General features: G+C 39.7%; 1 protein-coding gene across 1 annotated transcript in view; it reads left to right on the forward strand.

The window, feature by feature from the left end:
- TTN (titin) overlaps positions 1–17,209 on the forward strand; it is a 379,656-nt gene that overhangs the window by 292,103 nt on the left and 70,344 nt on the right. The window contains exons 252-276 of the mRNA XM_085645211.1: positions 20–322; positions 418–699; positions 788–1,087; positions 1,182–1,484; positions 1,566–1,874; positions 1,958–2,239; positions 2,972–3,271; positions 3,364–3,657; positions 3,760–6,726; positions 6,836–7,156; positions 8,035–8,319; positions 8,403–8,702; positions 10,214–10,516; positions 10,634–10,909; positions 10,998–11,297; positions 11,618–11,920; positions 13,453–13,752; positions 13,861–14,148; positions 14,235–14,531; positions 14,622–14,924; positions 15,014–15,319; positions 15,407–15,694; positions 15,779–16,069; positions 16,161–16,448; positions 16,565–17,155. Coding sequence (XP_085501337.1) covers positions 20–322; positions 418–699; positions 788–1,087; positions 1,182–1,484; positions 1,566–1,874; positions 1,958–2,239; positions 2,972–3,271; positions 3,364–3,657; positions 3,760–6,726; positions 6,836–7,156; positions 8,035–8,319; positions 8,403–8,702; positions 10,214–10,516; positions 10,634–10,909; positions 10,998–11,297; positions 11,618–11,920; positions 13,453–13,752; positions 13,861–14,148; positions 14,235–14,531; positions 14,622–14,924; positions 15,014–15,319; positions 15,407–15,694; positions 15,779–16,069; positions 16,161–16,448; positions 16,565–17,155 — 10,380 coding nt within the window. The remainder of the gene's footprint in view (positions 1–19; positions 323–417; positions 700–787; positions 1,088–1,181; positions 1,485–1,565; positions 1,875–1,957; positions 2,240–2,971; positions 3,272–3,363; positions 3,658–3,759; positions 6,727–6,835; positions 7,157–8,034; positions 8,320–8,402; positions 8,703–10,213; positions 10,517–10,633; positions 10,910–10,997; positions 11,298–11,617; positions 11,921–13,452; positions 13,753–13,860; positions 14,149–14,234; positions 14,532–14,621; positions 14,925–15,013; positions 15,320–15,406; positions 15,695–15,778; positions 16,070–16,160; positions 16,449–16,564; positions 17,156–17,209) is intronic.

Below are 17,209 nucleotides of genomic sequence, written 5' to 3' on the forward strand. Positions count from 1 at the left end.
TTGTTTTCTTTATCTGTAGCTGTGCCCGAGCGTCCAGAGGATCTTGAAGTAACAGGAGTAACCAAGAACTCGGTCAGTTTAACCTGGAACCCGCCTAAGTATAACGGAGGATCAGATATAACAATGTATGTTCTAGAAAGTCGTCTCATTGGAAAAGACAAGTTTTTCAGACTTACTAAGGAGAAGATGCTTGACAGAAAATACACTGTTGATGGTTTGAAAGAAGGAGACACATATGAATATCGTGTAAGTGCTGTCAATATTGTTGGACAAGGCAAGCCTTCATTCTGCACAAAACCAATCACCTGTAAAGATGAGCTTGGTATGTACTTATTTTCCTTTTAAACAGAAGAAAATATATCTTGAAACATGTTCCTGCCTAGTTTGTACTACTAATTTTTTCTATTTTATTTCTAGCACCACCAACACTTGAGCTTGACTTCAGAGATCAATTTATTGTACGAGTTGGTGAGTCATTCAGTTTGGATGGAAGATACACTGGCAAACCAGCACCGAAGATTACCTGGTTAAAAGATGAGCTGATAGTTAAGGAAAATGAACGCACAAAGATAAAAACAACACCAACAACATTATGCCTTGGAATACTAAAGGCTGTTCGTGAAGATTCCGGAAAATACTGTGTGATTGCAGAGAATGTCACTGGAGCTAGAAAGGGTGTTTGTCAAGTAACCGTTGTTGGTAAGATTTTTCTTATGTAACAATTAAAGAAATCTTTCCAGAGTATGTAAAGGATAGAAGATGAAGTACCTGTTCTTGTTTTTAATAGATCGTCCACAGCCTCCAGTTGGCCCTGTAATTTTCGATGAGGTTCACAGAGATTTCATGGTTGTCTCATGGAAGCCTCCTCTGGATGATGGAGGCAGTGCCATTACGAATTATATAATTGAAAAGAGAGACACAAATAGGGACCTCTGGATGCCAGTCACATCTGCAAGTAGCAAGACCACCTGCAAAGTTCCAAAACTGATTGAAGGAAGAGAATACGTTATTCGCATATGTGCTGAAAATACGTATGGAATAAGTGATCCACTGATTTCTGATGAAATGAAAGCCAAGGATCGATTCAGTAAGCATGGCTGCTCTAAAACCTGTGTCACTTATGAGAATTCATGCCTTACTTTACAGTAATTTGTAACATGTATTTCTTCATATTTCAACAGGGGTTCCTGAAGCACCTGAAATGCCAATAATTAAGGATGTTACCAAAGAATCTGCCTTGGTAACTTGGAATAGACCACGAGATGGGGGAAAGCCTATATTTGCCTATATTGTGGAAAAGAAGGAAACAATGTCTAATCGATGGATCAAATGCTCAAGAGAACCCATTTATCCAGACACTCAGTATGTAGTTACAGATCTCTTGGAAGGCTGTGAATACGAATTCAGGGTTTCTGCAGAAAATGAAATCGGTGTGGGTGATCCAAGTCTACCATCAAAACCAGTCTTCGCTAAAGATCCAATAGGTATGTATCATAGTTCTTCAGAGTGCATTCTACTGATGTTTACATGACATGCAGGTATGTAATCTAAGGTCTGTTTTACAGTTAAACCAGGTCCACCTGTTAATCCTGAAGCAATAGACAACACGAAAAATTCTGTTGCTCTGTCTTGGCAACCACCACGACATGATGGCGGAGGAAAGATTTTTGGTTATCTTGTTGAATACCAAAAAGTTGGAGACGAAGAGTGGAAGAAAGCAAACCATACAGCCGATTCCTGCCCTGAAACAAATTACAAAGTCACTGCTCTTACAGAGGGCGAAACATATAAATTTAGGATAATGACAGTCAATGCTGCAGGTGAATCCGAACCAGCTTATGTACGTGATCCAGTATTAGCCAAGGACAGACTCGGTAAGTAATATTTTTGTCAATTCTTCTCTGAACAACATGCAACAAAATTATCTTTGCATAATAAATGTTACTATTTCTTACAGAACCTCCTGAGTTGATGCTTGATGCTAATATGGTTCGTGAACAACACATAAAAGCTGGTAACACATTAATACTCAGCGCACAGATCAAAGGAGTACCATTCCCAAAAGTATCTTGGAAGAAAGAAGATAAAGAGGTCTCAACTAAAGCTGACATTGAGGTCACACCTGTTGGAAGCCGGTTGGAAATTCGTAATTGTGTAAAAGAAGATGGTGGCATGTATTCCCTCACTGCTGAGAATGAAGCAGGATCAAAGACTGTCTCAGTGAAAGTAGTTGTACTAGGTAATACGTCTTTCTTTCGAATCTTCTTTTTCAAAAGTAGAAATAATATTAATATTTGCCCAATGTATAATATATTGTGGGGCAGATTTACATGCCCCTTGGGACACTTTTGCACCTCCGTTTTGTCACTTTTTGTGACGCAGAGGCTGGGTTAACAATGGACCAGCTTGCTGTCAATTTACAACTTGACGCTTCTAGAGAGATGCGTCACCTTGTAAAGCCCTGCTCCAAATTATACCTGAGTCAAACTTGTCCTTTAAATGGCATTAAATGAGGTTGCACTCTACCTTGTCTTATCATCCTAGCCAGTTTCTGAAACCTGATCTTTTCACTTTTGCAACTGTAATCCCTGCTGGCAAGGCATTCACATAATGCCATATACCAAGAGAACCCTCAAGGTGGAGATGTACAACATATTAGTAATAGAAGGGAGGGCAGCTGTTTCAAGGTGGTATTATGGTGTTGAAAGGATATAATAGTGATATTCTCAGTGCAATACACTATGAATTGCATGAAGAGCATCCGCGCTGCATATAGAGATGCACAGGGAGAAATATCAAAAAATGTTTACAGTGCATATAAGGCCTGTTTTATATCAGCAAGTTTGGATGTTGTCAGGACTCTATACTCACAAAGCTCATAAGAACACAGCATTTAGCACTGTAAATCATTAGTGCAAATGGAGCAACTGATCACCAGGTTTTACAATTTGCTTCCTTTTTTTCTTTTCAGATAAACCTGGCCCACCTAAAAATCTGGTCATTAGTGAAGTCAGAAAAGATTCTTGCTATCTCACTTGGAAAGAACCAGAAGACAACGGAGGTTCTGTCATTACAAATTATGTGATTGAAAAACGAGATGTTGCAAGTAACAACTGGATACCAATTTCAACATCATCCAAAAAGCACAGCATAATGGCTAAACATCTAATGGAAGGCGCTCAGTACCTGTTCAGAGTTGCTGCTGAGAACCAGTATGGGCGAAGTACTTATGTAGAATCAACAAAACCAATAAAGGCAATTGACCCAATATGTAAGTTGCATCATAAATTGGCGGCCTTTATTAAACTGTAAACTTTATTTAGATTCGGTCTTGTTCTAACAGTGTTTTTCTGTTTTCAAAAGATCCACCTGGGCCTCCAAAGAATCTCCATCATGTAGATTTCGACAAGACCGAAGTTTCACTAGCTTGGAATTGGCCAGATCGTGATGGAGGTTCTGAAATCACAGGATTTGTTGTTGACTATCAAGAAGAAGGAGCAGATGACTGGATTCCATTCAAAACAGTTTCCATACCAGAGTGTGTCGTAACTGGGTTACAGAATGGAAAGATTTACAAATTCCGTGTAAAAGCTCAGAATGCTGCTGGTCTCAGCCGCCCAGATACTACTATACCAATACAGTGCCAAGAAAAACTGGGTAACTATTTTTTTTTAACATGTAGAATACAATGTAACGTGCTTAATAGATTCGTTTATTGCATTTCAAATGTCTTATCTCTTTTCTTGTATACATTTTCAGTGCCTCCAAGCGTGGAAGTAGATGTGAAATTAATTGAAGGCCTTGTTGTAAAAGCTGGAAGCACTGTACGACTTCCTGCAATCATGAGAGGAATTCCTATTCCAGCTGCTAAATGGGTAACCGATAATACTGAAATTAAATCAGAAGGGAACTACTCCATTGTTACTGACAATTACTCAACAGTGCTTACCATCAAAGATTGCACAAGAAAGGATACCGGAGAATATTTGCTTACAGTTTCAAACATAGCTGGGAGCAAGACTGTGGCCCTACATCTTACAGTTTTGGATGTTCCTGGTCCTCCAACAGCACCACTTAATATACTTGAAGTAACACCGGAGCATATGGTTATCTCCTGGCGACCGCCAAGGGATGATGGTGGCAGTCCAATCATGAACTACATAGTTGAGAAACGAGAAAGCAAGAAAGAAACCTGGGGCATTGTCAGTTCTGGAAGCACTAGCATAAAGGCTAAGATTCCACGGCTCCAAAAGGGATCTGAGTATATTTTCAGGGTCCAAGCAGAGAATAAAATTGGAATTGGAAAGCCACTTGAGTCCAAACCTACTATTGCAAAGCATATGTTTGATCCGCCATCACCTCCTGGGAAACCAGTTGCATATGATGTTACCGAAAATGCTGTAACAGTTTCTTGGACAATACCAAAATCTGACGGTGGTAGCCCAATAAGTGGATACATCTTAGAACGTAGAGAAGTATCAGGTAAATGGGTACGTGTGAACAAATCACCTGTGCTTGATCTGAAATTCAGAGCTACCGGTCTATTTGAAGGCAACACATATGAATTCAGAGTTTTTGCTGAAAATATTGCTGGCTTAAGTAAACCATCACCTGTTTCTGATCCAATCAGAGCATCACGCCCTATTACACCACCTGGCCCTCCAATTAATCCTAAACTTAAAGACAAGAGCAGAGAAACGGCTGATTTAGTCTGGACAAAGCCAACAAGGGATGGTGGAAGCCCAATTTTGGGATACGTTGTAGAATGCCAGAAGTCAGGAACTGCTCAGTGGAATAGAATTAATAAGGATGAGCTCATCAGACAATGTGCATTCAGAGTACCTGGTTTAATTGAAGGAAATGAATACAGATTCCGTATTAAAGCTGCTAATATTGTTGGAGAAGGTGAACCAAGAGAATTACCAGAATCTGTTATTGCTAAGGACATCCTTAATCCTCCAGAAGTAGAACTTGATGCAACTTGTCGTGACTTGGTTACTGTTAGAGTGGGTCAAACAATTCACCTTTCTGCAAGAGTAAAAGGGAGACCAGATCCAGACATTACATGGTCTAAGGATAGTAGAGCATTTGCTAAAGAAGCAAGAATTGAAATGATTCAAGACTTTCCACATGTTGAAATGAACATAAAAGGTGCAACCCGAGCAGATCATGGCAAATACACGATAACGGCTAAGAATAACAGTGGCCAAGCTCAAGCAGCCGTTCTGGTTAATGTGCTTGACAGGCCTGGTCCGTGCAAGAACCTGAAGACAAGTTATGTTACCAAAGACTCTTGCATGGTAGCCTGGGAGAATCCAGATGATAACGGTGGTTCAGAAATTACAAACTATATTGTAGAATGTCGAGAACCAAGTCAGAGAGGATGGTCAATAATCTCTTCAGATCTTACAAAACGTCTCATCAAAGCATCTCTTATAGAAAATCATGAATATTTCTTCCGGGTCTGTGCTGAAAATAAAGTTGGCCCAGGCCAGGTCACTGAGACTAAAACACCAATACTTGCCATTAATCCAGTGGAAAAGCCAAGTGAGCCACAAAACTTCCGTATTGAAGACATTGGGAAAACATTTGTTCTTCTTAAATGGAATAAACCAGACTATGATGGTGGTAGCCCTAATATAACTTATCATCTTGAGAGAAAACTTAAAGATGGTGATGAATGGGAACGAGTCCACAAAGGCAGTATTAAAGAAAGAGTATTTATGGTAGACAAGTGCATTGAAAATCAAACATATCAGTTTAGAGTCCAGGCCAAGAATGAAGGCGGGGAAAGTAACTGGGTAAAGACAGACGAAGTTGTTGTTAAAGAAGAAATACAGAAACCTGTACTTGATTTGAAGTTAGCTGGAGTGCTTGTTGTAAAAGCAGGTGAATCAGTTAGACTTGAAGCTGGAGTTAGAGGGAAGCCACAACCAGAAGTTGTGTGGGCAAAGGACAAAGATGCTGCAGACTTGAGTAGATCTCCTAGAGTTAAGATTGAAACAACAGCTGATGCCTCGAAATTTCTTCTTACAAAATCAAAACGTTCTGACACTGGTAAATATGTTATAACTGCAACAAACTCAGCAGGTGCTTTTACGGCATATGCTCTTGTGAGTGTTCTGGATGCACCTGGAGCAGTAAGAAGCCTGAAAGTTTCTGACATCTCAAGTGACAGATGCAAAGTCAGTTGGGAGCCACCAGAGGACGATGGCGGATGTGAAATACAAAACTACATTTTAGAAAAGTGTGAGACTAGGCGTATGGTCTGGTCTACATATTCAGCCTCTTTATTAATGCCACAAGCACATGTCACACGTCTTGTTGAAGGAAACGAGTATATCTTTAGAGTACGTGCAGAGAATAAGATGGGTGCTGGACCGGCAACAGAGACAAAGCCAATTATTGCTAAAACAAAGTATAACAGACCAGGTCCTCCTGATGCTCCAGAAATTACTAAAGTGAGCAAAGAGGAAATGACTGTAGTGTGGAATGCACCAGAATATGATGGTGGGAAATCAATCACAGGATATATCCTAGAAAAGAAAGAAAAACTGTCTTTAAGATGGGTTGCTGTAACGAAGAGCCCAATCCCAGAAAGAAGAATGAAAGTTGGAAACCTGATCCCAGGTCATGAATATCAGTTCCGTGTCAAAGCTGAAAATGAAATTGGGCTGGGAGATCCAAGTTTGCCATCAAGACCAGTTGTGGCTAAAGACCCAATAGGTAATGTATGGAAGGATTGATGTTGGTAATTCTGTTAAATCTACAATATATTTAAATGATGTCAGCTATTTGTTTTGATGTCAGCACCTATCTCTTTTATTATTTGCAGAGCCACCTGGTCCTCCAACTAATCTGAAGGTTGCTGATAGCACGAAGACTTCTATTACTCTTGGATGGGGAAAACCAGTTTATGATGGAGGTGCTCCAATAATTGGCTATGTTGTGGAAATGAGACCCAAAGGTGCTAGCGCAGCTCCTGATGAAGGATGGAAAAGATGTAATGTGGCTGCACAAGTAGTCCATACCCAGTTTACTGTCACCAGCCTTGATGAAAAGCAAGAATATGAGTTTAGGGTTTCTGCTCAAAACCAAATTGGAGTTGGTCGACCTGCAGAGTTGAAAGAAGCTGTGTCTCCAAAGGAAATACTTGGTAAATGTCCAGTCTGTCTCTAAGTGTTCAAAAATGACCACTTTTAGAATAAAAAATGATGTTATTTATTATGCCTTTTGCAGTACAAACGTGGCCAGTGGGCAATAGAGTGATCTACAATTAAAACACAGTTAAAAGTGTAGACTAATGTACTTAAATAAAAAGATGCATCACAGATATAAAAACATAATTATTAATATACAGTAAAAGTGAGTGGTGTGAGAGTTACAAAAGGGTTACAGTATAAAATAGGACTCTCAAGGAAAAGAAGACCAAGGTAGATAAGGAAAAAAGAGGAAAAAGAAGTGTGTGAGAGAGTAGGCTCGAAACAGCTCACTGTTATCGTTTAGAGGGGGTGTTGCAAGTAAAGCACTATTAGGGACGAAGAGAAGGATGAGGATGAATGAAATATAGCTTTCAGCTTTGCAGAGAGAATGCTGGCCTTCCAAGACTTTCAACTTCCTAGTCAAATAAAAAGTTGTTCTTGTAAGTAACTAATAAAAATGCCTTCTAGATCAATCTAGCTTAAAAAGCTGACATAATCAAGACTTGAGAGTAGAAGGATTTGTGCTATGGTTTTGAGGTTGCGTTCATTGATTCACTGTGCTATCCCCTGCAGCAGTCTCCATTGAAATCAGGTACTATTAGCTATACTGTTAATGTGGGCAAGGAGGTCAATTCTTTTGTCAAGAGCGATGCCTAAGGACATCGAGGTCTCACTTATCACAGGATTACAAACAGGAATGTTGCATGAAATAATCCAAAATTGCACTTGAGTGTTGGAGTTTACAGCAGAAATTACAAGAAGTGAGTTTTTTCAATTAGTTACATTTCAAATGTTTTGATATTCCGAACTTTCTTTTTCCTCCACTGTACAGAACCACCTGAAATTGATCTGGATGCAAGCATGAGAAAACTAGTCACAGTGAGAGCTGGATGTCCCATCAGATTGTTTGCCATTGTTCGAGGGCGACCTGCACCCAAAGTTACCTGGAGGAGAATGGGCATTGATAATGTGGTCAGAAAAGGACAAGTTGATCTGGTTGATACTATGGCTTTCCTTGTTATCCCCAATTCTACTCGTGATGACTCTGGGAAATATTCCTTGACACTAATCAATGCAGCAGGAGAAAAAGCAGTGTTTGTAAACGTGAGAGTCCTTGGTGAGTAGCCACAAATCATCTGTAAGAACAGTTGACCATTAAAACAGATTTGCTTTTTTAACTTTGTTTTTTCATATTTACAGACACACCTGGCCCTGTGGCGGATTTTGGTGTCGCTGATGTCACAAAAATGTCTTGTCAAATTTCTTGGTCACCTCCTGAAAATGATGGTGGTAGTCCAGTAACACACTATATTTTAGAGAGACGTGAAGTAGATCGGAAGACCTGGGCTACGGTCATTGCTGATATAAAGAAACTTAGCTTCAAGGTGGCTAATCTTGTACCTGGAACAGAATATTTCTTTAGAATAACTCCTGTGAATGAGTATGGCTCTGGTGTTCCAAGAGAGACTCCAAAGCCACTTCTGGCAACAGATCCTATCAGTAAGTATTGCCATAGATATATTTTTTTAATTTGTTATTGGTATTAAATTAACGAAGACAAGTCTACTCAGACTGAAAGCGCCAGTATTGCATTTAACAGTGACTATACGAAGAGAAGCAAGATGATTGTGTCAGTGTATTTAAATACTATTTTTAATGTATCAATTTTCTCACAATTCAACTATTTATGTGGTATACTGACCAAAACTCGATTTTGCTTCATCCTCTCTCAGTCCAATACCCTATGCAGGCATGATAAATGAATGTGCTCCCTGGCCCAAGAGTCACTCTTTCAACCTACATTGACCCTCTCCCATAACAAATGCACACATGAGCAGGGGGCAAGGGACTGTCTTATTTGACATGTACCTTTCCATGCGAGGGGGTATGCTGCGGAAACACGTTGGGTCATTCCATTTACATTCTTTGTGGTTTGCCTCCAAACCATCCTTTGCACAAGTAAGCAAAACAAGGCATGGCAACTAAGATATGCGTTATACACAACAGGGCATAGCAGGCGATATAGTCTTAGACCATATACTACTTTGTAACAAAAAATTGACATTATTTTCCCACGGCCGTCCTTGATAGATCTTTAACTTACCAATCAGTTTCTGGACATGACCTTTGGAGAAGCAGTTTGCAAAGTGTAATGACAATTTGATAAACTATTTACAGACACCACTAACAATAGTACTTTAACTATTTGGTACTTGAATAGATGACCTTTCCGTTGCATTCAGGTAGTTCAAATCCTGAACTCATAGGAATAAAAGCAGACAAAAAGCAAAGAATGGAAATGCTCAAATGAATCGCAACACCCGGCAGTTTTTCTGGGAGATGTTTGCTCATTGTGACATCTGAGTCAGGGACCAAAAATATGAGAATCAGTTTTTTCATGCCATGAAACATAGTATTCAGTGTTGCTATGCCCCATCCCCATGGTTTGACCAGTGAAAGACATTCATGGAACGTGTTTGTGGCCTTTAACATGAACATTTCTGGTGGACACAGTGTGTTTTGCAGAAAGCAATTTGATTAGTAAAGCCAACAGCAGAGGCCATTTTGAGATGGGCTGTTCTCTCATCAAATGCGAGTTTCTACAACCGAAAACAAACTTTTATGATCATCTTAAATATCATGTATAATGCATGGTTAGTGAGCCCAGTACTTTAAAGCAGGCAGAGCAATGAACCAGCAAAATAAAAATGTAACAAATGTTACAGTTTGGGATTCTTGCTGGGGGTCAGTACATCTGTGTACATGAATCTCGGGTTCAGTTACATTGAGGAATGAAGTTTGCAGGTCACTGAGCCTCAAAACTTTATTACCTGCTTAATTCACCTTTTACTTTTACCATTAAAATCTGAGCCCACGGATAATTATTCAAATATATTGTTACAAATGGAAAACATGTTGAATTATCCAAAGCATTACCTAATTAGTGAATGCAACATGAAAATAAATGCCAATGAATGTGCCAGTCTAAATTTTCTTTTATTCTTCTAAAGGTGAACCTGACCCACCTAAATCCCTTGATGTTACGGAGATCACAAAGAACACTGCTACTTTAGCTTGGTTGCCACCACTCAGAGATGGAGGATCCAAAATTGATGGATATGTGATTGGCTTTAGAGAAGAAGCTGCCCCGGAAGACAAGTGGACCCAATATTCTGTTGTAAAAGATCTGAGTATTGTGGTAGTTGGACTCAAAGAAGGTGTGAAATACAAATTCAGAGTAGCAGCGAGAAATGCAGTGGGTGTGAGCCTGCCAAGAGAAACAGAAGGAGTCTTTGAAATCAAAGAGCAATTGAGTAAGTGCACAGAAAGTTCTGTTCTATTTCATTCGGACAGTGATATCACATGTTTAATTATGTTCTTCTGCAACTATTTAGCAAAAAAGTACATTAACATTTTTTATGTGTTTTTAGTGCCACCGAAAATATTAATGCCTGAACAAATCAGCATTAAAGCTGGACTAAAACTCAGAATTGAAGCTCATATATATGGAAAGCCGGCACCTGCTACCAAATGGATAAGAGCAGATGAAGAAGTGATGGTTTCAAGCCGCCTAGCAGTGCACAAGTCACCAAATTCCTCCGTTCTAATCATAAAGGATGTGACTCGAAAAGACAGTGGATACTACACACTGAATGCAGAAAACAGTTCTGGACAAACCTCACAACGAATCAGAGTTGTTGTTATGGGTGAGTTAAGTCTTTATATAATTCTTCTTTGCTGCTACAGATATTCTATTGGTAATTAGGCTAATATAATCATAATACATTTCAACAGATATCCCAGGTCCACCAGAACCTCCCTTTGACATTACGGAAATTGATGCTGATGCTTGTACTCTATCATGGCACTTACCCCTTGAAGATGGCGGCAGTAACATCACCAATTATGTAGTCGAAAAATGTGATGTAAGCCGAGGAGACTGGGTCACTGCTGTATCTTCAGTAACAAAAACAAGCTGCCGAGTTGGAAAACTGATACCTGGACAAGAATACATATTCCGTGTTCGAGCAGAAAACCGCTTTGGCATCTCGGAACCTCTCACATCTGGCAGAATGATGGCCAAGTTCCCATTTGGTAAGTTACTATTTGGTAATTGCATGACATCATCTGTACATAATTTGTAGCAGGGCTAGACTGCTAGTAGCAGGCATCAGGCATTTCCCCGGGAGGCTGGAAGGGTGGGGGCTTCTTTTGCAGTGATGGGGGCTGGTTTTGTTACTGGGGTCCGGTTTTGCAGTGGTGCTGTAAAAACAGCAGTGCTTCACACTTGCACACCTCTCCTCCCCCCCGGGGGCTGTCTGACCAAATTGCCAGGGCTGCTTTGTTTCCTAGTCCGGCCCTGACTTGTAGCTTAGATCGCACCAGTACTAATCTTTTATTTTGATCTGTTCTAGATGTCCCGAGTGAACCAAAGAACGCACATGTTACCAAAGTCAACAAAGACTGCATTTTCGTGGCCTGGGAGAGACCAGACAATGATGGAGGCAGCCCCATTACAGGATACATTATTGAGCGCAAGGAAAGGAACAGCCTGTTGTGGGTGAAGGCTAATGATACCGCTGTCCGCACAACAGAATACCCATGCATTGGGCTAATTGAAGGTCTGGAATATACATTTAGAGTTTCTGCTTTGAATAGAGCTGGAGCAAGTAAGCCGAGCAAGCCAACGGAGTTTGTCACAGCAAGAACACCTGTTGGTAAGTACAATCTTTCAGTAGTCGTGTTTGGTATGAAAAAAGTGAAGAAGCATGCGCAACATTTACTGGTTGTATTGTTTTTTTACTTAGTCACAATGTCTCAATGAGATAACAGGTGAAGCGTTGGTAAGTTGTTTGGTGTCATCAGGGTTGACATCAAACAACTTGCTATTATCTGAAAGGAAAAGCACAACAGAAATATGTCTACCTAGAAAACTAAAACACATATGAATAGCTAGACTATATGCTTTTAAAACTTACATACCAACCGCAATACCTAATATATTACATGGACTCTGATCTTTTCCCCACACCTCCATAGTTTAAGGTTCTTTGTATGTTCTAAACCTTCAAACAGTCTGTCATGAATTAGCTCACCATAACCCCATACCACAGTGGCCATGCTTCAAGCTTTCTCCCATTTGCCTCTTTTGGATGTGCAGTATTAATGGAATTGTAAATTCTAGTACCCCCTGAAACAGGCATAACTTCTTATCTCCTATCCAAATTAAAACCACTCACCATTACCCCCAATAGAAACTGGTCCTACAAACACATGTATCTTAACTCTAGGGACATATATAATTCACAAGGAAATAGAAAGGACACATGTGATAGTAATCTTCATATGTTCATATTTAAGATAATAATAAGTGCTACAACAAAAGATACAGAATTCTCTCAAGGACTAGGCTTTATACAGCAGTACTGATAATTCTCTGACACACACAATTATAGCATGGTTGACATGTTGCTTTAAACATTGAACTGTTTGGAGGCATAAAAACGGAGACTTAAGAATTCTGCGATATTAATGCATAGTTGATGTTACCTGCAATTCCATGTCTTAGGCCTTCATTACAAGTGGCCTTGGAAAATAGCCAGTATTTCTCCACCTCCCAGAGTTAGCCATGCAGGGCTTGCCAATAAATCTGGTGACAGGAAACGTCCAGTCCCTTAATGGGGAAATCCTTAAGTCCAGTTCCGATTACTCCTGTAATTTCTCACTTTGTGGTAGAAATCAGCAGGTGAAAATAAACAAACCTGTGGTTCTCCCGCAGATCTCACAATTCCAGTGGAGCTCTTAACAGTTGTTACCAGCCCCAAAGGTATTAAATGGCTTTTAATATTAAGATCTTTAATCTACTTAATTTTATCCCATTGAGTACGGTACTGTTAATGACATTGGTATGGTATTGAGAAGATTGTTTTTTTTTTTTAAATCACCAGCCTAAGCATTGAAGCAGCTTCAGGCTCAGTTACATATTGTTTCCCAATTACAATTGATTTATATAGGTCATTCTTGACAAAACTCAAAACAATGTAACCTATCCTTTATTACTGGTGCAAAAGATATGTTTAAATGTGATAATAATGAAATCTGTTGTGGATTTTATTTTCATTTAATGTAAACAGCAGACTTTTGTCTCCTGTCTATTCATATATTTATAGCCTTTGGATTTTTTCACAGCAATGTTGGTAATTTACAAAGTATAGTTTCCATGGCGTAACATTAACATCTTTTTTTTCAGATCCTCCTGGCAAGCCGGAAGCTCTTGAAATGACAAAGAACTCTGTGTCACTGGTCTGGACCCGTCCAAAACATGATGGTGGAAGTAAAATAGTAGGCTATCTCGTTGAATCTTGCAAACTGCCAGGTACGAAATGGGTCCAATGCAACACCACTTATCATCAAATACCCAGTGAAGAGTATACTGCAACTGGATTAGAAGAAAATGCACAATACCAATTTAGAGCCATTGCCAAGACAGCCATCAATATTAGCAGGCCATCTGAGCCCTCTGATCCAATGACCATTCAAGCTGAAAATGGTAAGGCAACTTTACCACATTTGTATTGGCAAAGTTATAAAGTTATCTGTGAGTTGGTAGTCATACCTGAACCCAATGTGTAATATCTCAAATACATTTTTCTTTCAGTTCCTCCCAAAATTGACCTGAGTCTAGCTATGAAATCTCTGATTACTGTGAAAGCTGGTTCAAATGTTTGCCTTGAAGCACAAGTGTTTGGAAAACCACAACCAACAACTGTTTGGAAGAAAGAAGGGGAAGTTATAAAGCCAGCTGAAGGCATTAAAATGACCACAAAAAGGCACTTATGCACTTTGGACCTGTTCAGTGTCAATAGGAAAGAGACAGGAGAATACACAATTAATGCTGAAAATTCAAGCGGAACTAAATCAGCAACAATTAAACTGAAAGTGCTTGGTAGGTTACTAGATCTTAACAACTAGGATATTGTGTTAATTTCAACTATCTGTAAGTTGAAAATATAATTTTTGTCTTTATTTTAGATAAACCTGGCCCTCCTGCATCGGTGAAAATCAACAATGTATACACTGACCGTGCAATGCTCAGTTGGGAGCCCCCTCTTGAGGATGGGGGAGCAGAAATAACAAACTACATCATTGACAAACGTGAAACCAGCAGGCCTAACTGGGCTCAAGTCACAGCAAACTGTCGAATTACAAATTGCACTGTGGAGAAGTTGATAGAGGGTCATGAATATCAATTCCGCATATGTGCTGAAAACAAATATGGGGTTGGAGATCCTATTTTGACCGAGTCAGTCATTGCGAAGAATCCATATGGTAAGAAAGGACTGAATGGTTGCTTTTACTTTTCTATTTTCTGTATATTATGTAACTGAACCCAACATGATATTTCTATTACCTTAACAGATGTTCCAGGACGTTGTGATCCACCCATAATAAGTAATGCCACAAAAGATCACATGACAGTAAGTTGGAAACCCCCAGCAGATGATGGTGGCTCACCAATCACCGGATATATGCTTGAAAAGCGTGAAACCAAGTCTTTTACCTGGAATAAAGTTAACAGGAAGCCTGTCATAGAAAGAACAGTGAAAGCTGGAGGACTCCAAGAAGGAACTGAATATGAATTCAGGGTAATAGCCCTCAACAAAGCTGGACCAGGCAAGCCAAGTGACGCTTCAAAGGCAGCCATTGCAATTGATCCTCAATGTAAGTATAAACCAAAACAACCTAATGTGGTCATGGTTATGTACCTTTGAGAATTTCTATCTTCTCATTCTGATTCTTTTAACATTTAGATCCACCCGGACCACCAGCCTTCCCTAAAGTGATTGACACTACTCGCTCTACCATTAGTCTGTCTTGGAGCAAACCAGCTTATGATGGAGGAAGCCCAATTTTGGGTTACCTGGTTGAGGTCAAAAGAGCTGACACTGATCACTGGGTCCGCTGCAATGTACCCAAGAATCTTCAAAATACCAACTATGTTATGACTGGTCTAATGGAGGACACAGAATATCAGTTCCGTGTTTCTGCAGTCAATAAAATTGGATACAGTGAACCAAGTGAAGTTCCTGAGAAACACACTGCCAAAGATATCTTGAGTAAGTTTGTATATGCAAACAAATATGTAATATAGTAGGCTATAGTTAAATATCTACTTCTAATGATTTAATTTTATGTTCAAATAGTTCCGCCTGAAGGAGAACTGGATGCTGAATTGAGGAAAGCTCTTGTGTTACGGGCTGGCGTAACTATGAGGATTTACGTACCTGTGAGAGGACGGCCAGCACCCAAGATTACTTGGTCTAAACTTAATGCAAACATTAAGGAACGGCAAGGGCTTGACATCAAGTCAACTGACTTTGACACCTTTGTACGCTGTGAAAATGTCAACAAATATGATGCTGGCAAATATATCCTCACCCTGGAGAATAGTTGTGGCATAAAGACGTACACAATTGTTGTGAAAGTCCTAGGTGAGTCTTTTACAGATGTTTTGTAAAATACACACATGTAAAGTCCCTTTTACTACAACACTTGTCTATTTGTTTCTTATGTAGATACTCCTGGACCACCAGTTAACCTTATGATCAAAGAAACCTCTAAGGATTCGGCTTCCATTTCATGGGATCCTCCACTTATAGATGGTGGCAGCCCTATAAAGAACTATATTGTTGAAAAACGTGATGCAGAGAGAAAGTCATGGTCCACAGTAACAACGGATTGCCCTAAAACTGGTTACCGTATTAGTAATCTGGAGGAAGGAAAGTCATACTTTTTCAGAGTATTAGCTGAAAATGAATATGGAATTGGTGATCCTTGTGAAACACATGATGCTGTCAAGGCTTCTGGTAAGACATATGTTAGTTCCTGTGCCGTTAAGTTTTAGACATCTTGTCATAATCCTTGGAGACGTCAACTTAATGATTTTCTTTTCTTCAGAAAAACCTGGGCCAGTTGTTGACCTGAAAGCCTTAGCTGTGTCAAAGTCTTCTTGTACTATTGGGTGGAAAAAACCCATCAGTGATGGAGGAAGTCGCATTACAGCATACAGTGTTGAACATTTGATTGGCGAAGATAAATGGAAAGAAGTAATGAAATCGAAGAATCTACAGTATGCCATGAAAGACTTACAGGAAGGCAAGGAGTACTCCTTCAGAGTAACAGCGCACAACGACGCTGGACAAAGTTCACCACGTGAACTTACAATTGTGGCCAAGGATGATGTGGGTATGTATATGAAGCAAGTGAAAGCTGGGTTTGCAGCTAATTAAAACTATGGTGATAATTCTGTATAGATGATTTATTTGTATTCAAAATAAACATAACTTTAATTAATATTACAGTGGCACCAGATATGGATTTGAGAGATCTGCCCGACTTATGCTATTTGGCGAAGGAAGGAAGCAGCTTCAGACTTAAAATCCCAATCAAAGGAAAGCCAGCTCCATCCGTTACATGGAAGAAAGGTGAAGATCAAGTAATAACAGACAGTGGCAGAGTAACATTTGAGTCCAGTGCAATTAACACTACTCTGATAGTTCGTGAATGCCAAAAGAGTGATGCTGCGAAGTACACCATCACCCTCAAGAATGCTGCAGGAGTTAAGGAATCAAATATATTTGTTAAAGTTGTTGGAAAGCCAGGCATTCCAAGTGGCCCAGTGAAGTTTGATGAAGTCACAGCAGATGCTATAACCCTGATCTGGGGTCCACCAAAAGATGATGGTGGTTCAGAGATCACCAACTACATCCTGGAAAAGAGGGATTCTACCACCAACAAGTGGGTAACATGTGCTTCAGCTGTCCAGAAAACAACATTTAGGGTCACACGACTCCATGAAGGAAATGAGTATATTTTCAGAGTCAGCGCTGAAAATAAATATGGAGTTGGCGAAGGTCTTAAATCAGACCCGGTAGTGGCAAGACATCCATTTGGTAAGTTATAATAAAATGCTGAACCTAATATCAGAGGTATTAATATATATGCTT

Source organism: Triturus cristatus, chromosome 3_1, assembly GCF_964204655.1.
Source record: "Triturus cristatus chromosome 3_1, aTriCri1.1, whole genome shotgun sequence".
Classification (NCBI taxonomy): domain Eukaryota; kingdom Metazoa; phylum Chordata; class Amphibia; order Caudata; family Salamandridae; genus Triturus; species Triturus cristatus.